At 36.6% G+C, this 21,846-nt stretch overlaps 1 protein-coding gene across 1 annotated transcript in view; it reads left to right on the top strand.

Moving 5' to 3' along the window:
- Positions 1-7,044, top strand: part of Cul3 (cullin 3) — a 59,824-nt gene extending 52,780 nt beyond the window's left edge. The window contains exons 12-14 of the mRNA XM_070086640.1: positions 4,610-4,748; positions 4,890-5,017; positions 5,114-7,044. Of these exons, the coding sequence (XP_069942741.1) occupies positions 4,610-4,748; positions 4,890-5,017; positions 5,114-5,138 (292 nt within the window). The 3' untranslated portion in view covers positions 5,139-7,044. The remainder of the gene's footprint in view (positions 1-4,609; positions 4,749-4,889; positions 5,018-5,113) is intronic.
- The last annotated feature ends 14,802 nt before the right edge of the window (positions 7,045-21,846 follow it).

The raw sequence follows: 21,846 nt of genomic DNA, 5'->3' as shown, positions 1-21,846 counted from the left end.
GCCTACGGAGGAAGAATTCTGTTCCACTTCCCCATGGAGATAAGAGGAAATAAACAAGAACAAGAACTAGAAAGAAAATAGAAGAAAACCCAGAGGGGTATGTATATATACGCTTGTACATGTATGTGTAGTGTGACCTGAGTGTAAGTAGAAGTAGCAAGACGTACCTGAAATTTTGCATGTTCATGAGACAGAAAAAAGGACACCAGCAATCCTACCATCATGTAAAACAATTACAGGCTTTCGTTTTACACTCACTTGGCAGGACGGTAGTACCTCCCTGGGCGGTTGCTGTCTACCAACCTACTACCTAGGATTATTATTATTATACGTATATTATTATTATTATTATTATTATTATTATTATTATTTTTATTATTATTATTATTCAGTATAAATAATTTGTAATTTTTATTCACACAAAAAATATAAGATTTACTGTTATGCCTTATTGCAATAATTGTATAAATAATGTCAACCCATTCACGACTGCATATTGGAATGTACAGTGACGTCATATGTTTACTCTTGAACATAGTCAAGCAAACTAGCATTTCTCCCTCGTTGAGCTCAATTTCAAGGTACTTTTCATCGTGAAAGCAATCAAAATCATATCCATTTCTGTAATATATCTTCCATTCTATCAAATGAGACAAAAAAATGAGAATACAACCATAAAAACCATACAAAAAATATCTTAAAAGGGGTGGCTAATTGCTGAGAAGTGAACTCCATTATTTATGCTCCGATTTCTTTCATTTTTGGTGTACGTTAAGAAGCATCTTTCCATCATACATTGCCCAAGTTTCAGTAAGATAGTCCAACAAACAAATGAGATACAATTCCCTAGATCAAGAGCAAGAGTCCCTTACCAGCATCAAGGAACCTGCCTTGAGGTCTGCTTGCTTATGGAAATTTTGTTAGCGTATGGAAGCAAAAAGTCAACCCATCAACTGCTCGTATTTGGAAAAACTCTCACATGGATGCGCTTGCAAGCACAGGTTCCACTGTATATTAGAGCTGATTTCCTCTATTCTGTTTATTTCAATATTCAGTACACAACTGTATAAACATTTAAAAATATACCAGAAATGTTATAAATGGTGCAAAAGTGACATTCAAACAATATCAAAGATGAATTAGACACATGTGCAACTCTTGGGTATCTTTATTGAGGAAACGTTTCGCCACACAGTGGCTTCATCAGTCCATACAAAGGAGAATCTTGAAGAACAGGAGTAGAATGAGGTAATCAGTCCCTCAACCTTGAGTCGATGTGGTCAGTCCATCAATCTTGAATAGAATACGGCATACGTGCGGAGAAGGAGCTTATAAACCGTTGGTAGGAGAGGTGCAGCAGTCATAGGCAGTCATAGGCGGTGTCACATTTGTTCAATGTGGAATTAGGTCGTGCCCAAGAATTAGGCAAGCGAAGAATTCCCAAGTATTAAGATCCCAAGAAGTTGCAGTGTCTGACAGGTTTGTAGATGAATGGTTCATAGAACCGACATGTTGATAAATTAGACACGTGCAACTCTTGGGTATCTTTATTGAGGAAACGTTTTGCCACACAGTGGCTTCATCAGTCCATACAAAGGAGAATCTTGAAGAACAGGAGTAGAATGAGGTAATCAGTCCCTCAACCTTGAGTCGATGTGGTCAGTCCATCAATCTTGAATAGAATACGGCATACATGCGGAGAAGGAGCTTATAAACCGTTGGTAGGAGAGGTGCAGCAGTCATAGGCGGTGTCACATTTGTTCAATGTGGAAGTAGGTCATGCCCAAGAATTAGGCAAGCGAAGAATTCCCAAGTATTAAGATCCCAAGAAGTTGCAGTGTCTGACAGGTTTGTAGATGAATGGTTCATAGAACCGACATGTTGATAAATTAGACACGTGTATAATTTATCAACATGTCGGTTCTATGAACCATTCATCTACAAATATCAAAGATGGTTGACACAAACCCACTACCATTATAATATGCTCCTCACTTAGCAACAAATTTGTTTAATGACGTGGTCTTAGGAACGGAACTCTGTCGTTAAGTAAGGAGAGGCTGTATATAATCTCATCTAAAAATATATAAAACAATCATGGCGATACTGTACCATGCATTCCTGTGTAAGACCTATTTTATTGGAAAATATTCTTTTTGTCTACACATTCCCTAAATTAATCTCAAGAAGGTACTACTGTCCTGCCAAGTGAGTGCATTACGAAAGCTTGTACTTGTTTTGCATGATGGTAGGATTGCTGGTGTCTTTTCTCTGTCTCATAAACATGCAAGATTTTAGGTATGTCTTTCTACTTCTACTTCACTTAAGTCACACTTCACATACGTGTACAAGCATATATATACACACCTCTCTGGGTTTTCTTCTATTAATAGTTCTTGAATATTAAAGTGTTATAAAATACTGACAGGTTGTTAGGTAAAACGCATATACAACAGTATCTTTATTTCGAAATGTTTCGCCTACACAGTAGGCTTCTTCGGCCAAGTACAGAAAAGTTGGTAGAAGCAGAAGAGATGTGAGGACGATGTAATCAGTCCATCACCCTTGAAGACGTCTTCAAGGGTGATGGACTGATTACATAAAACAAGTACAGACTTCTGTTTTACACTCACTTGGTAGGACAGTAGTACCTCCCTGAGTGGATTGGTTCTTGTTCTTGTTTATTTCCTCTTATCTCCAATGGAAAATGGAACAGAATTCTTTCTCCATAAGCCATGCGTGTTGTAAAAGGCAACTAAAATGCCGGGAGCAAGGGACTAGTAGCCCCTTCTCCTGTATAAATTGCTAAATTTAAAAAAAGTTGTTTTTCTTTTTGGGCCACCCTGCCTCAGTGGGATACAGCTGGTTTATTGAAAGAAGTAGTAGTAGTAATGTACTGTATACTGTAATAAACAGAATAGAGGAAATCAGCTCTGTTAAATATTCAGTATTAAGGTTTGCATACTGGTTGGAGAGCTAGTCGTAAGTCCGAGTGGTCGGTAAACGAGTACGTCGCTAAGTGAGCATAGGCTGTATTGGTCTTTTCTGAAATTTAATGCAATCATTTTATACTCTCACCCCCTTTCTTAAAACCACCTTGATCTTCTGCAATCATACTGTCTTTTTCCAAATACTATTTTGAAAACAATTCTGTCATTCACTTGGCCTGGTTTACTCCGCTGATTTATTACCTTGTAATTCTTAAAAAATTTCACATGCTTGATGTCAAGCCTATTTGTACTTTGAAATTGCCAGTAAGTTTTTTTTTAAGACAATCTAAATGTACTAATTACAGTAGCTGTCTGGAAAGATATTGTAAAGTAAAAGGACACAAGTGCAACTAATGTGACATTTTATTGTGGCAACGTTTCGCTCTCCAGGAGCTTTATCAAGCCATTACAAACAATACATGGACACAGAGGATGTATATGTAGGCTCAGAGGGAGGTGTAATACTAGTGCCTATATATATACCCTGTGTGTCCATGCATAGTTTGTAACGGCTTGATAAAGCTCCTGGAGAGCAAAACGTTGCCACAATAAAATGTCACATTAGTTGTACTTGTGTCCTTTTACTTTACAGTATCTTTCCAGACAGCTACTGTAATTAGTTAGTACATTTAGATTGTCTTAAAAAAAAACTTACTGGCAATTTCAAAGTACAAATAGGCTTGACATCAATCATGTGAAATTTTTTAAGAATTAAAAGGTAATAAATCAGTGGAGTAAACCAGGCCAAGTGAATGACAGAATTGTTTTCAAAAGAGTATTTGGAAAAAGACAGTATAATTGCAGAAGATCACGGTGGTTTTAAGAAAGGGGGTGAGAGTATAAAGTGATTGCATTAAATTTCAGAAAAGACCAATACAGTCTATCCTCACTTAATGTCAATAATTCTACCAACATTAATACAATCTGGAAAGATATTGATTAGAACTAGTAAATATACATAAGAGCCTGGGTATAATATTTAGCAAAGCTGTGGCTACTAGACCCCCTCAGGGGGGGGTGATGCCACTGAGGGGCTCTTGATCCAAGGAAGTGGACTTATCCTCCCCTTCTGTGGATTGAACCTGAATGTCGCCTTAGCACTGTGTGACCCCTGATGGGTTTAGTGTTTCCCAGTAATTAAAATTAAAATTAATGTGGATGGTTAAAACATTTTGTTGTAATGAAGGTAAAAAAATATTTGTATATGGCAAGTTGCAGCAAGATAGGCATTCTACAGGAGATACAGTCACAAGTATGATGCTAGATTATGTGCAGCAGTGGAAGCCCATTATGAGAGGAACATTGTTTTATATAGTGTTGACAAGTGGGGTATAGGTAATTGAGCACATTTAAAATATGTTGATGTGCTTCATCAGAGGTATACAGGAAGTCTGTACATGGCAATTTTGCATTTTATTTTTAAGAAGTATGTGACAAATAGGGAGCAAGGTGCTAATAACCCCTCCTGTCTAAATTACTGAATTTAAAAAGAAAAACTTTAGTTTTTCTTTTTTGGTCACCCTACCTTGGTGGGATACGGCCGATTTGTTGAAAAACAAAGAAAGGTAACAAATAGGAGCAAAGACTTCTTTCATTTAGTTAAAAGTTTTTATTTGCAGAGTTAAGATTCAAGCTGTGGCGGCTAAGGGTGAGAGTGAACCAGAGAGGAAAGAGACCCGAAGTAAAGTTGATGAAGATCGAAAACATGAAATTGAGGCTGCTATTGTCAGGATCATGAAGGCCCGCCGGCGAATGACAGTTAGTAAATTTAATTTGCTTCTCCTCCTTTGGCAGAACTTTGTTATTGTATAAATTTTCGTGAATACTTGAAATTGTTATGAGAAAGCTGAAATATTGGTCATTTCTCTTGTTTAATTTATGGTCTTTACCTTTCTTCAGCATAATAACTTGGTGGCTGAAGTAACAGATCAGCTCAAGTCCCGCTTCTTACCGTCCCCAATACTTATCAAGAAAAGAATTGAAAGCCTCATTGAGCGAGAATATTTGGCCCGCACTCCAGAAGATAGGTCAGTTAGCTATATTTGACAAATATTAAACCTTAAAAGATTTTTAAAAACTTATTGTTTTCTATATTTTTGCTCATGAATGTCTTTTTCTTACAGGAAAATCTACTCATATGTGGCATGAAGAGTAGGTTATATACTGGAGCATAGCCAAGGCTGTGAAACCTTCCTTTATAAGAGATACAGATGTGCGGCCATGAAGGGTGAGGGAAAAGGATCACATGAGCCTAAGGATCATCCAGTCCACATCCGCTCTCCTTATTCCCATGCTCTCTCTGCAGATGCTCTTTTCACCCTCATATTGCTGGGAACGGCAAACGTGCAACTGTAGCTTCTGACCGTTGCCACGAGCGCTGAGATTAACCTGGAATAAGAAACAATCAGTTTGCTGGGTACTCCATTCGGCAGGTTACTATTAACTGCTGCTTCTAGCTATTGTTACCAGTGGAAACGATTGAAACTTTTAATAGTGATTGGATCCATACAACAAAAAAACAAACAAAAAACAATGTGATATTCATGGTTAAATAAGAGTGTCACTGGGATATCTCTATTTAATGAAATTGGATGCTTGACGAGGCAGCTTGCTAGCATTCAGAAGTACTGTACTTTGTTAACCTGGAGACAATGAATGCCCAAAAAACTTGGAAATGGACAAAAATAATTTAAGAGTGATGACCTGCTTATCTGCTTGGTCCCGGCGCAGTCAGACTTGCCTGTGTGGTCGATGCTGAGCTATTCCCACAATTTATAAATGATGAAATTGTGTTATCCTCTTAACTTTCATTCTCTTTTATTTCACTTAAGTAAATTCTGGATGGAGAGTACTTCTGTTGCTCATTTGTATTTTAAAAATTATTTCTTGCAGGCAGAGGTATTAATTCATAGGTGGTAGTCAAGTAATGCATTTGTGATAGCCATCCTTGTCAGTATTATATTCAAACTTAAAACTAAACTAAACTAAATTTTGACTTAGTGAAAAATGATACATTGAATTTTGAACCTAACTAACATTCAACAGTTTAGAGATATCCGTCGACAGGCTTGGTGATAGTCGAGTTTTTTATGAATCATTATGTGAATGAAGGTGTTAGCTGTCAAACTAATTCAGTTATGAAAATTCTCTTGCAGGACTGAGTTGACTAGCATTACACCATGAGGACTTAATGGCATTTTTACCTGTGTGTGTGTGTATGCATGTGTGTGTGTGTACTGGTATGTATGTATGTATGTGAAATGCTGTTTTGTCTTCTAATTTCATTAGTATAAAAATATAACATTTCTGTTCATAATGTGCTATTGGGCATCAAAAGATACTTGATATTTCAAGTTTTTAATAATTTTTTTTTTTTTTTACTGTTTAGGCTATCTTTAGACTTGAGTTGTAAGGATTTAATAATTAAACCTCATATTGGGGATGAAATCAAGGAAATAACAAGCACCTTGAGAGAATTTGCCACCTATGTATTAATGAGCCTAAGTGCCATTTATAAGCAGTTTCTTCAAAGATGCCAGACATTAAAATCCAGCCAATAAACTAGATACTTTCTGAAAAAACTTATGGTGATCTAGAGTTTAGATGCCTTTAATCTCTGCATCTTAATATACAAGAATAATTTAACATAAACACCTACAAGATGGGTGTCTCTTGGTGTAAAACAAATTGAATGTCCAGTGGAGAAAGGCTTAGGCTAGATTATATTCTCAATTTAGGTACCTTTTGTAAATCCAAGGATTTATTTCTGGAAATGTAATTATTGATGGCATTTAAACACAATCTTGAGGCTTGGAGGGGGAGGGGGGTGAATGTATACAAAATAAAGTTGTGAAGTGGGATTGAGGTGTCAACAAATCCATCTGCCTGCCATCTTTCATCTTCATATTCTTTCCATGCTCTCTTCCATTAATGGTATTCTACTTTGTTTTCTGGTCTCTCTCTTCCTCAGACTCCTTTGTACACTCACTACCATTGGACATATAAACAGGTTTCAAAAGTTATGTATTTATTCCATTAAATGAATGTCTAAGAGGCTGGCCTGTTTGATGCTCTTTCCTCATTTGAATTTCCTCATTATTCTTAGTTTTTATGTTAGTAACAAATTTCCTGCTTCTTGCCATCTAGTTAATATTGAATAATTATGGTTGAGCATATGATTATATGCAAGAAGCATATCTCTGCAGATATACTTAACATGTTTAACCCCTAATTTAGGAATTCATACAGTTGATAGATCATAAACCAAACAAAATTTGTGAGTATGTGAACAGAACATGGTGTCATTGAAAACATTTACTGCTTTTATCAAAGTTTCGTTTAAAGATTTGCAGTTGCCTGTAAGTACAGTACTGAGTTGCCCACGTGGGTTCAGCAACCTTTTTTTTTTTTTTTGTGAATACTGTATAATACAATGTTATATTCGCTATCCAGAATTTCCAGCAAAATATATTGTGGTTTTAATTAATACAGAGATCCCTCAAGAAAAATGCCTTGATGCCAGTATAGAGCTTTTGATCCAAGGCATTGGCCTTGTTTTTCTTTTCATCAAGCATAATTGCTTTTTCTATTTCCCAGACATACGAATCCCATGGGTTTAGCACCTCCATAATGATAATCCTGTTTTTTTTTTTTCTTCTTGTCTCATGAACACATGGGATAACAGGTATGTCTTGCTACTTCTACTTACAGTTAGGTCACACTACACATGCTTACATATACACACTCATCTGAGTTTTATTCTATTTTCTTAATAGTTTTTTCTTCTTTATTTCCTCTTATCTCCATGGGGAAGTGGAAAATAATTCTTAATCCGAACCCCATTTTTTTTTTAACCAACAAGTCGGCCATCTCCCACCGAGGCAGGGTGACCCAAAAAGAAAGAAAATCTCCAAACAGAAAATACTTTCATCATTATTCAACACTTTCACCTCACTCATACATAATCACTGTCTTTGCAGAGGCACCCAGATACAACAGTTTAGTAGCATATACATATGAAGATATATAACATACCCTCCAAACTGCCAATATCCCAAACCTCTCCTTTAAAATGCAGACATTGTACTTTCCCATTTCCAGTACTCAATTCTGGCTGTATAAAAATAACCGGTTTTCCTGAATCCCTTCACTAAATATTACCCTACTCACACTTCAACAGCTTGTCAGGTCCCAAAAACCATTCGTCTCCATTCACTCCTATCTAACATGCTCACATATGCTTGCTGGAAGTCCCTCACCCACAAAACCTCCTTTACCCCCTTCCTCCAACCTTATGGAGGACGACCCCTACCCCACCTTCCTTCCCCTACAGATTTATACACTCTCCAAGTCATTCTGCTTTATTCCATTCTTTCTAAATGCCCAAACCACCTCAACAACTCTTCTTCAGCCCTATGACTAATACTTTTATTAACTCCACACCTTCTCCTAATTTCCACACTCCGAATTCTCTGCATATTTTTTCCACTGCCTCCAACTGCCTTATTGCTGCAGCATTTATAACCCAAGCTTCACACCCATATAAGAGTGTTGGTACCACTATTCACCTACCATCCAACTTACGACCTGCTCAACATACAACCACTCGACTTACGACCATGTTTTGTATGCAAGTGTTCTTGGAAATAAAAACTGTTTGTTTTGTACACAGTGTTTCTCTTAAATCATACAGTACTAACAGCATAAAAAGTAAAGTAAAAAATGAAATACCAAAATAAAACAATAAAATAAAATCATTACATAATGTGATGCTGATATTCATTACTAAGGTTCGACTTGCATATGTTTTGACTTACGACCGGTTAGTCTGAACCAAGCTCAGTTGTAAGTCGGATGGTAGGTGTACTTTCATACATTCCCTTCTTTGCCTCCATAGATAACGTTTTTTTTTTTTCTCTACATATACCTCAACGCACCTCACGCCTTTTTTTCTTCATCAGTTCTATTGTTAACCTTATCTGTCATAAACCCATCCGCTGACACGTCAACTCCAAAAGCTGTGTGTGTCATAAAAGGTGACTGAAATACCGGGAGCAAGGAGCTAGTAACCCCTTCTCCTGTATAAATTAATAAATTTAAAAAGAAAAACTTTCGTTTTTCTTTTTAAATTTCGTTTTTCTTTTAAGGTCACCCTGCTTTGGTGGGATATGGCCAGTTTGTTGGAAAAAAAAATACAAAGAATATTTACAGTTCATTTTCAGTTTCTTAATTATTTTATGATGAATATCCACATAATCAAATACTGTACTGTGTTGCCATAACTGTTCAGCATCTTCAACCTTTTCACTGTTGAGACCCCTGCTCTCAAACTTGCTCTCAGTGTCAAAGAAATTTGAAAAAAAAAAATTATTTTATGAAATGATAAAGAATCTTTTCCCGATGATAATGACACCAAAAGTACGAAATTTGATGGAAAACCTTCAGAATTACGCTCTCACGAAGTTAGCGATCTTGGTAATATTTACACATCGGTGATTTTGCACACTTTGAGCCCTACTTTCGGCCATTTCCATTGTTCCAGTCGACTAAACTTATAGCCATTTCGCTAGAACTCCTTTTGTTCTATCGATTGAGTACAAGATACCGCCCATATACTGATTTCAACTACCCAGTAAAGTGATCAGAAATTGGAAATTTGGTCATTTTTGTACACAATTCAAGGAAGGCCAATTTTAAAATAGGGTTCAGAATTTAACAAAGCAAACATTCCTAGCACTAAAATAACATTTTCTCTCTTCTTTAGTCATGTCCCCAGGCCCCTCTTATATTACACTTGCTTTCCATTTTGAATTTTTATTCACACAAAACATAGATGATTTACTGTTATGCAGACTACTGCATTATTGTAAAATTGGTATAAATAATATCAGCGCATTTGTGAAAGCATATGAGACCCACCAGTTGATATGGATTGGACGCTTGATATGATTTGTTTACTCTTGAACATCGGCAAGAATCGAATATTTCCTCTACTTTGAGCTCAATTTTGATGTACTTTTAGTTCATAAACCATTCAAATTCATCTCTAATTCTCTAATACATGTATATCTTCCATTCTATCAAATAAAACCAAGAAAATGAGAATACAACCATAAATACCATACGAAAATACACCACAAAGTAGCCATTTTAAAGGAAAAACATGGTCGTATTTTTTTTTTCTCATTATGCACTGTGCACACTGACCACTCAGACCCATTCTCTCATATGTAGGGCTACAAGCTTTCTCCTGCAAGATTTGAAGTTGCTAGAATTTACAAAGAATTCTTTAACACCTTTGGACGAAGACCTACTTACACTAGTGGCAGGTCCCACTGTGATCCCGCCTCCTCCTCCTCCAACTCACCTGACTGCAGTATATAAGCCGGATTGTAATAAAGTTGGTAGAATTACCGACAATATGTATTATTAAGGGACCGAGATGCTTGCAAGCTGTAATATTATGGGACTGACAGTGAAAGGGTTAATTGGCACTACATGAAAGCTGCAGTTACCTTCGAGTATGAAATGTCAAGACACATTGGAATTGCATTTACAAAAACTTGCAACTTTAAAAGAGTAGCTTGCTCTACTTAAATGTTACATTTTTTTGAAGGAAGACGACCCTCCAACAATGGGTCATTTTTATCGTGGTAGAGGGATTGAGCAATCTAATGTGGGATTAAGAGTCTGGTATCTCCTATTTTAGCCATTTTGTTAAAATTTTCTGTGCCTTATAGCCTGTGATCTGGAACAAGTTACAGATGTGGTTTGGACTTGAATTGTTTTGATTATACTATAATATATTTTGCTTGTACCTGTAATATGACAGTGAGGGGCTCTTGATTCAAGATATTGCACCTAACTTCTTCCTTTGATCAAGCCCGATTGTTTCCCATTCTTCTAGGCACTTACATAACCCCCTTATGGGTTTAGTGCTCTTCCCATGAAAATATAATTATAATACTAATTCATGTACATTAATCACAATAACAGAATTTTGTTCTGCTACTGCTGCTGCTATTATTGTTTAAACTATGCAAAATCAAACCTAGCCACATTTGAACAAAATTGGAAATGATATCAGACAGCTCCAACTTTAACCCTTTCAGGGTTTCGGACGTACTAGTACAGCTTACGCACCAGTGTCCATGACGTACTAGTACGCATAAATTCTTGCTCCTTCAAATCTAGTGAGAGAAAGCTGGTAGGCCTACATATGAAAGAATGGGTCTATGTGGTCATTGTGCACAGTATAAAAAAATCCTGCAGCACACAGTGCGTAATGAGAAAAAAAAAACTTTGACCGTGTTTTTGGATTAAAACAGAGACTTTGCACTATATTTTCATATGGTATTTATTGTTATATTCTAGTTTTCCTGGTCTCATTGTATAGAATGGAAGACATATTACAGAAATTGAGATGATTTTGACTGCTTTTACAATGAAAAGTATCTTGAAATTGAGCTCAAATTAGCAGAAATGTTCGATTTTTACCAAAGTTCAAAAGTAAACAGATCATGCTAAGCGTCCAATACACGTCAACTAGTGAGTTTAATATTTTTTCACAAGTGCGCCGATATTATTTATACCATTTCTACACTAATGCAGTAGTCTGCATAACAGTAAATCTTATTTTTTTGTGAGAATAAAAATTCAAAGTGGAAAGCAAAAAAAATGTTAAGAGGGGCCTGGGAACGTGACTAATGAACAGAGGAAATGTTATTTTAGTGCCAGGAATGTCTTTCTTGTTTATTCTGGACCCTATTTGGAAATTGGCATCTTTTGAAATTTGTGTGAAATTGGCAAAATTGCTAAATTCTGACCACTGTATTGGATAGTTGAAACTGGTAAATTGGTGGTTTCTTGTACTCATTCAATAGAAAAAATGGAGTTCTAACGAAATAGTTATGATTTTTGTCAACTACTACATTGGAATTGGCCGAAAATAGGGCTCAAAGTGGGCAAGACCGCTAACTTCACGAGAGCATAATTCCATAAGTTTTCCATCAAATTTCATATTTTTGGTGTCATTATGATCGGGAAAAGATTCTCTATCTTTTCATAAGAAAAAAATAATTTTTTTTTTTAAATTGGGGGACCCTGAGAACAAGTCTCTGAGAAGGCCTGTGGACCCTGAAAGGGTTAATTAGAGTGCATTTTTTTGTATTTCTTCATGTACTTTTGATTTGCTACATTAAATTGACACCCTCTTTACCTATCCCCTACATACCCTCTCTTTCAGATTATCATTGCCTCTTAGAAAGAACTCAGGGATGGTGCCTTGATGCCAATGAATGCCTGTTCATCCAAGGATTTGTATTTTTGCTTTGTTTAGGTGGGTCAAACAGTTTACCCAAGTGCTGTATGTTCCCTTCTGGATCAGCATTTCCCCCATGAATATAATAATTTTATGTACAAAATCCTGTAGGGATTGTATTTCCCTACAACAGATCCCCCTCTATGTTATAGTATTATATGACCTTTATGGGTTTAGCACATTCTGTGAATTCAGTAAATTACCAATAATGCACTTCCATCGCTCTGCAATTCACTTTTTATCAATTTGTTTCCGTCTTTCATTGTAAAAGTCCAGCTTTTGTTCCAGCACTGGTGGGATATTTCCCCTCCCATGCAACTTGGACCTCCATTTTTTTTACAGTAGACCTAGCATCATTCTGTAGTGTTTACCCCCACTCCTTCCCATGCTGCTGCCACCACCAATTGCCTTATGGATGAGTATCATGTCATTACTCTTTCCTGTGTTATCGTGCCATTTCCCATCTTTTCATGACACCGTCTTATGTCATGCCAGTCCCAATCTTTTCGTCATACTGTCTCGTGTCTAGTTATTAATCATACCATAAAAGGAATTCTAATGATACTGAATGTACTAAGAAGAGATTTGAGCATGAAACTGTTCTGCTAGTGTAGAAAATTTAGGTGATGGACATACGTGCACTTAAAGGTAATGCACATGTGAAAGGCAGCTTGTACTTTTGGTGTGAAAGAAGTTACAGTTTGTGTGCTTTGAGGCTGACCCCAAAAAATTGGGATAGGGGTCAATATAGCTAAATAAAACTGAAAAAAAAAAAGCTGAATTTGTGGATTCAGCAGAAAACAAAGATGCCCCACTTAATTACCTTATGCTAGGGAAGAAATCCCTTTCACACTGTAAACTAGTGTGTGAGCAAGATGGAAAGTCTGAAAAAGTGTTTAACTCCGGGTAGCTTAATAGTTTTAAAATGCACAGTTGGCTATATAAAGTACATGTATAAAGAATGCCTCTGCTGACCACACAGGTACAGGGAATTTTCCTGCCGAGCTAGAGAAAATTATTTCCAGAGGTGGTTGTATGCATGAAGGTAGCATCGTATGACCCTTTTGAGTTTAGCACTTAATTATGATTATAATAGTAATAATATACAGTGGAACCTCAAATATCGAACTTTCTTCGGTCCAGAAGGCTGTTCGAGTGCCTTTACCGAATGAATTTATTCCCATCAAGAATAATGTAAATTAGATTAGTCCATTTCAGACCTTCAAAAATACACTTATAAAAGCACTTACAAAAATACACTTAAATAATTGGTCGTGTTGGGAGCAGTTCGATTTTTGAGGTTCCACTGTATGCTTAAAGTGCTTAATGCTGACAGGACAGGGTTATTTTGCAAGGAAATTTCTTCAAGAACTTGCATCAGCAAATACACCTGTATTGAATTATTATCAAAACCAAATGCTAAACCCACAAGGGTCATACAGCACTGAACCTAAATTCAAGGCAGCGAAGGAGTGTTTCAACTTGCTTCTTTGCACTAAAGCCACAGTTGAATTTAACCCTTTGACTGTCGAGACCCCAAATCCTGAAGTATGTCTGTCACAAAATATTTAAAAAAAAAAATTACTCACAAAATGATAATCTTTTCCAGTCAGAAATTGGCAATTTGGCCAATTTCACGCAAATTAAAAATGATCCCAATTTCAAAATAGGGACCAGAATACACAATGCAGACATTCTTGGCACTAAAATAACATTTTCTCTGTTCATTAGTCACATCTCCAGGCCCCTCTTATATTACTCTTGCTTTCTATATTGAATTTTTATTCACACAGTAAATAGATTTACTGTCATGCAGACTACTGCATTATTGTATAAATAATGCCAACCCATTCATGACTGCGTATTAGAATGGGTAGTTGGACACTTATTGGACGGTGACGTCATTTGTTTACTCTTGAACATCAGCAAAAATCGAACATTTCTGCTACTGGAGTTTCAGCTCAATTTCAAGGTCGTACATGAACAGTATACAATACCGACAAGTTGAAAAAATTTAGACATGTGCAACATCTGGGTATCTTTATTGTAGACATTTTGCCAACCAGTGGCTTTATCAATACAAATTCTAGGACATGATTAGAAAACAGATCTATATACAAAAGATAAGGTAATCAGTCCCTCAGCCTTGAAGTTGGTGTTAAGAGCACCATGGTCATCAATATTCTGGACCACAAGCAAGAAGGTGGAAGATGTAGGGCATAGTCACTGGTGGGCGGGAATCCCCAGTGGAAGTAGGTCATACCCGAGGCATGGGTTAGTGGTGGTAGTAGTAATAGTAATCTTCACAGTAGTAGTAGTCGAAGTAGTAGTAGCAGCTGTGAAAAGGTAATGTGGATGTCCTCTGAACCAAGATTCCATGATGTTGCAGTGTCTGACAATTTCAAGGCCATTTTCATCATGAAACCAATCAAAATCATCTCTATTTCTGTAATATGTCTCCCATTCTGTCAAATGAGACCAAGAAAACGAGAATACAATCATAAGTATTATACGAAAATACACCTCAAAGTCAATGTTTTAATCCAAAAACTTGGTCAGAGTTTTTTTTTCTCATGCACTGCATGCTGCAGGATTTTTTTTTTTTAATACTGTGCACATGCACCCATTCTCTCGCATGTGGGCCTACCAGCTTTCTCTCACTTGATTTGAAGCCGCTAGAATTTTGGCGTATTAATACTTCGCAGACACTGACTCGTAAGACGTATATGTACGACACCGACAGTAAAAGGGTATTAAGTACAGGCCCATGCTTATTTACTACCACGACAAACCCGATGTTTTGAAACGGAATGACAAAAATCACTGGATGTTGTTTGGCAGTCTTAACTAAACAGCATGGATAGCTAAGACATTGTTTATAAGTGATTCCCCCCCCCCCCACCATGTGTGCTGTATAATCCTATGAGTTTAGCGCTCCCCCATTATAATAATTATTGAGTGGTTGAAGCATTATTTTATTCTTGAAGTTCAGTTACCTTCATTTCAAAAACTTATTTGTTGTACTTTTTAACCCTTTCAGTGGCTGTCACGTAATTCTGCATGAGCAGTTAATTTTGGTCTTGTTATAATTTGATAAAATGGAAGACATACTACTGAAATAAGAGATGAGTTTGATTGGTTCAGGAATGGGAGTAGCTTGAAATTGGGCTTAAATTAGTGGAAATATTAAATTTTTGCCAGTCTGCTTTTTAGTGGGTTTTAACCCTTTGACTGTCGAGACCCCTGCTCACAAACTTGCTATCAGTGTCGAAGAATTTAAAAAGAAAAAAAAAAAATTTCTTATGAAATGACAGAGAATCTTTTCCCAATGGTAATGACACCAAAAGTACAAGATTTGATCAAAAACTTGTGGAATTATGTTCTCGTGAAGTTAGTGATCTCAGCAATATTTACACATTGGCAATTTCGCCCACTTTGAGCCCTATTTTCGGCCAATTCCACTGTTCCAGTTGACCGAACTCAAACCTGTTTCTCTAGAACCCCATTTATTCTATCGATTGAGTACAAGAAACTGCCCATTTACCAATTTCAACTACCCAATAAAATGGTCAGAAATGGCAATTTGGCCAATTTCAAACGAATTAAAAAAGATGCCAATTTCAAAATAGGGTCCAGAATGAATAGTGCAGACATTCCTGTTCATCAGTCATATCTCCAGGACCCTATTGCGTATATTACTCTTGCTTTCTATATTGAATTTTTATTCACACAAAAAATAGAAGATTTACTGTTATGCAGACTACTGCATTATTGTAATAATTGTATAAACAATGTCAACCCATTTGTGACTGTGTATTAGAATGGCTAGTTGGACACTTACTGGACAATGACTGTGTTTACTCTTGAACATTGGCAAAAATTGAACATTTCCGCTACTTTGAGCTCAATTTCAAGGTCATTTTCATGAAACCAAATCATCTCTATTTCTGTAATATGTCTTCCATTCTATCAAATGAGACCAAGAAAATGAGAATACATACAACCATAAATATACGAAAATACACCTCAAAGTTGGCGTTTTAATCCAAAAACACGGTCGGAGTTTTTTTTTTCTCATACACTGCGTGCTGCAAGATTGTTTTATACAGTACTGTGCACACTGACCACACAGACCCATTCTTTCACATGTGGGCCTACCAGCTTTCTCCCACTTGATTTGAAGCTGCTAAAATTTTGGAGTATAAATATGTCAAAAACACTGGCTCGTAAGATGTATATGTATATACGTCAGAAACAGTCAAAGGTTTAATAGGTCTGATTTGATTATAGGGGGGCTGTAAACTATGACCAATCACTCCTAGTCTTATTTAATTATCAAGGAAATATAAGTAAATTTATTTTTGTGTGATTATGAATTCAAAATGGAAAGCAAGTGTAATACAGGACTAGTATTTATTATAATCACAACTAACTTCTTAACCTGTAAGGGTCATACAGTGCTGAGATGTATATAGAATGGCCAGGGGATGTGATTAATAAGCAGAAGAAATGTTTTAGTTAGTTTAATATGTGTATTATGCACCCCATACCCATCCTGTGGGCGGTAGTCAAAAGATTACAGAGGTACATAATTGGTCCAGGGACTGGACTCCAAAGTTTTGATAGCTGAGCAAGTTACAGAGGTAATGAACTCACAATTTACAAAGGTAATGAACTCACAATTTACAAAGGTAATGAACTCACAATTTACAAAGGTAATGAACTCCAGGTAAGTCTGGTCACAATCATGACAAGTTACAAAGGTATTTACAGATTACAGAGGTACGTAATGGGTCCAGGGACTGGGCCCCCAAAGTTTTGATAGCTGAACTAGGTACAAAGGTAATGAGCTCACAAGTTACAAAGGTAATGAATTCTGTAGAATGGTTACTTACGTTTATACTTTGGCTACAATCATGAACAAATTATAGAGTAATGAGCAATTCACACTTCCACGAAATGTTTTAGTGCTAGGAATGTCTGCATTGTTCATTTTATACACATTTTTATCTATAAAGTTGGCCAAAATACCAATTTCTGTGTATTTTATAGGGCAGTTGTAAAAGTTGAATGGGCAGTTTCTTGTGCTCAGTTGATAGAGCAGAAGGCATACCAGTGAAATAGACTTATGGTTGAATGGAGCAGTTTAAATAGCTTACAATAGAACTCGAAGTTGGCAAAATCACTGATGCATATATTACACCCTGACTTCTAACTTTGCACCTGTGTGATTCCACAAATTTTCCACATACTATTTTTGTACTTTTGGTGTCAGTACTGTCAGAAAAAAGATTCTCTACTGGGAGCAATATTAATAGCAGTTAGAAAAGTGGCAGAATTTTCTCTTGACAATGCACATTTGCATTGTAATATGTAATGGGGTGATGAAGAGCTGCATAATTTTAAATATTTGAAGACGGTTCCTTTCAAGGATGTACCTTGATGCTGGTGGGGGACTCTTGACCCAAGAATTTTGAGCCAACCTCTTAAGCAAATCTATTTTATTTTACTTTGTGGATGAGTGCTAAATTCACAGGGGTCATGCAACACCTTGGATTATTATTATTATAATCAAGGGGGAAGCGCTAAACCCGGAGGATTATACAGCGCCTGGGGGGGGGGGATGTGGAAGGCATTCAGGCTTAATTCGGGGAACTGGAGCACAGATCCAATTCCCTAAATCAAGAGCCCCTCACCAACATCAAGGAACCTTCCTTGAGGGGACAACACCTTGGAGAAGAGGAGGTAATAGGATTAAATCCCTTCACTGGCATGAAGGGTGGTTTCAAGGTCCCTTGATGCAGGTGATTATGATAATCATAATGAAGTGCTAAACCCTTAAGGGTTGTACAATGGTGCAATTGATGCAGGCGAGAGGCTCCTAATGTAAAGAATTGTATCTATCTTCCTTAGATTGAACCAAATTTCCTCCCATTTCCCAAGGTGCTTTATGGCCCTTATAGGTTTAGCACTCCCATAAATACAATAATACATGGAGAAATGTTATGATGATAAAACCTTGATGCCAGTGAGGGGCTTTTTATCCAAGGAACCAGACTTCTTCCCTTCCTTAGACCAGAAGCGCTGTATAGCCCTTGTGACTTAGCGCTTCTTTTTGATTATAATAATTATAATAACTTAGACCAGAAAATATTGCCTCCCATGGCACTGTAACCCTTATGGGTTTAGTGATTCCCCCTGATTAAAATAAAAAAAATGCATGAAGGTAAAGTAAGGAATGCAGTTACAGCATATCTTTGTAATCATTGTCTGGGAAAGTAAAACAATTTTGGTTGAAGTAAAATTTTTGAAGTTCTTGCCAAACAGTACAAGTTTGGTAGAGTATCCATCCTGATTGAGGTTCCACAACACATGCTAAATTTATTTATTTATTAATTTGAACATGATACATAGAAGTACAAAGAAATACAGTGGTTAAGTGTAACATGCCAAAGCCCCTTGTATGCAGAGCATTATGGGCAGGCTTAAAATTAACTTAAGATTAACTAAGCAATGATATATTCAGTGGTAAACATTATTGTAAACAAATAACAATTAAGCACAAATGAGTATTTCAAAGACAGGTCATACGGTCATTTACTATGTTGCTGTGCATTCAGTAGAATGGAGTATTCTGTTAGGTAATGTAATTAAAAATAAAGTTTGATTGCATCACAGGTTAAACATTTATGAGATACAATTATTCAGTATTTATTTAGTTGTGGGTGAGTAAGTGATTTTTAAGAAGAGACTTGAATTTATAAACAGACAGTGTTTCTTTTATATTCACAGGTAATGAATTCCAGATTTTTGGGCCTTTTATGTGCATTGAGTTTTTGCATGGTGTGAGATAGACACGACAAACATCAAAGAGTGATCTGTGCCTTGTGTTATGGTCATGTGTTCTGTTGAGGTTGGTAAGGAGACGTTTGAGGGGAGCGTTTATATCCAAGTTAAGTGTTCTATATATGTAGTAGGTACAAAAATAAGTATGGATATTTTGTATGGTGAGTAGGTTTAGAGTTTTGAATATTGGTGGTGTGCTGCCTGTAGTGGGAATTTATCATTCTGACTGCAGCCTTTTGTTGGGATGGTTTATTGTTGTTGAGCCCCATGCACAAATTCTATAGGTGAGATAGGGGTAAATAAGTGAGTGATATAGGGCCAGGAGGGCTGACTGTGGAACATAGTACCGTATCTTTGATAGTATGCCTACGATCTTGGAAATTTTCTTGGAAATTTGTTGTATATGTGTTTGAAATTTGAGTCTATTATCAAGGTGGATTCCTAAGAATTTTCCCTCTGTGAGCTTTGTGATAGGTGATCCGTTTATCATTATGTTAAGAGGGACATCTGTAGTTCTTTTACCTGAATGAAGTAGGTTTTGTTAATGTTGAGAGTAAGTTTGTTAGTCCTCATCTAGGTAGATATTTTCTGTAATTCGGTATTCACAGTATTGACTAGCATGACTGGGCTCAGGTGAGAGAAAACGTATGTAGTGTCATCTGCAAATAGTGTGAGTCTGAGTAGTTGCGATGCATTTGGTAGGCCATTTATGTAAATGAGAAAGAGAAGAGGGCCAAGGACACTTCCCTGTGGGACACCCACTGTAATTGGCTGTGCAGAAGAGTTTGCCCCATTTGTGTACACATATTGGCTTCTGTTGCTGAGGTATGACTTTAGGTAGTTGAGGGAGTGCCCTCTTATACCATAGTGCGACAATTTTATGTGGAGCAAGTCATGGTCAACTGTATCAAAAGCTTTAAGTAAATCAATGAAGATCCCCAGTGGGACTTCTTTTTTTCTCTAGTGCAGTGTATATTTGTTCTAGCATGTGTATAATAGCATCATTCGTATTTTTATTAGGCCTGAACCCAAACTGACAGGGGTTGAGTATGTTGTGGGAGATGAGGTAGGAATAGATTCGCTTATGAATGAATTTTTCAAAGATTTTAGAGAGAGGGTGTAAGTTGGATATTGGCCTATAGTTATTCAAATCTGGTCTCCTCCTTTATGGATCGGGGTGACCCTCGCTATTTTGAGAACTATAGGGAAGGTAGAGGATTTGATTGATTTGTTAAAGAGTGTTGCAATGATTGGTGACAGCACTTTTTGTATATAAAGGGTGGTAAGGTATTTAAATCTCCTGTCTTGTTTTTTAGTGTGTTGATAATAAGGGAGACTTCTGTAGGGTTAGTCAGAGCTAGGAACAGTGTGTTTGGGTAGTTGCCAGTGAGGTAGTCATTGGGTGGGGTATTTGAGCTTGGGATTTTATTGGCAAGGTTTTTTTCTATGGTGGTGAAGAAATCATTGAGTCTGCTGTTTCAATTGGTGGGAGTTGGGGTTCATCTGGTTTTGTTAGTTCAATTGCGCTATTTCGTGATATCTTTTTTTTGTTCCTAGGGTTTGTAGTTTTTTTTATTATTTAAATTAGAATTTTAAAGCTTTATCTAAATCAAATGTGCATTTTTAATAGTACAGTAAATATAAGATTAACCCTTTGAGGGTTTTCGTCGTACTAGTACGTCTTACGCGTAGGGGTTTTTGACGTACTAGTACTCATAAATTCTAGCGACCTCAAATCTAGTGGGAGAAAGCTGGTAGGCCTTCATATGAAAGAATGGGACTATGTGGTCAGTGTGCACAGTCTAAAAAAAATCCTGCTGCAAACGGTGCATAATGAGAAAAAAAAAACTTTTTCCATTTTTTTTTAATAAATCAGCGACTTTGCAGTGTATTTTCGTATGGTATTTATTGTTGTATTCTAGTTTTCTTGGTCTCATTTTATAGAATGGAAGACATATTACTGAAATTGAGATGATTTTGACTGGTTTTACAATGAAAGGTGCCTTGAAATTGAGCTCAAAGTAGCAGAAATGTTCGATTTTTACCAAACTTCAAAAGTAAACAAATCGTGCCAAGCGTGCAATACACGTCAACTGGTGAGTCTAATATTCTTTCACAAGTGCACCAATAATATTTATACCATTTTTTACACTAATGCAGTAGTCTGCATAACAGTAAATCTTATATTTTTTGTGAGAATAAAAATTCAAAGTGGAAAGCAAAAGAATATAAGAGGGGCCTTGAGACGTGACTAATGACTAGAGGAAATGTCATTTTAGTGCCAGGAATGTCTTTCTTGTTTATTCTGGACCCTATTCCGAAATTGGCATCTTTTGAAATTTGTGTGAAATTGGCAAAATTGCTAAATTCTGACCACTGTACTGGATAGTTGAATTTATAAATGGGTGGTTTCTTGCACCCATTCGATAGAAAAAATGGAGATCTAGCGAAATATTCATGTTTTTTGTCGACTAGTACAGTGAAATTGGCCGAAAATGGGGCTCAAAGTGGGCAAAATCGCCGATCCGTAAACATCGCCGAGACCGCTAACTTTGCGAGAGCATAATTCCGTAAGTTTTCTATCAAATTTCAAACTTTTGGTGTCGTTATGATCGGGAAAAGATTCTCTATCTTTTCATAAGAGAAAATAATTTTTTTTTTTTTTTAAATTTGGCCGACCCTGAGAACGAG

The sequence above is a fragment of the Cherax quadricarinatus genome, chromosome 19 (assembly GCF_038502225.1).
Source record: "Cherax quadricarinatus isolate ZL_2023a chromosome 19, ASM3850222v1, whole genome shotgun sequence".
Lineage (NCBI taxonomy): Eukaryota > Metazoa > Arthropoda > Malacostraca > Decapoda > Parastacidae > Cherax > Cherax quadricarinatus.
This window is presented reverse-complemented; position numbering and strand designations above follow the sequence as displayed.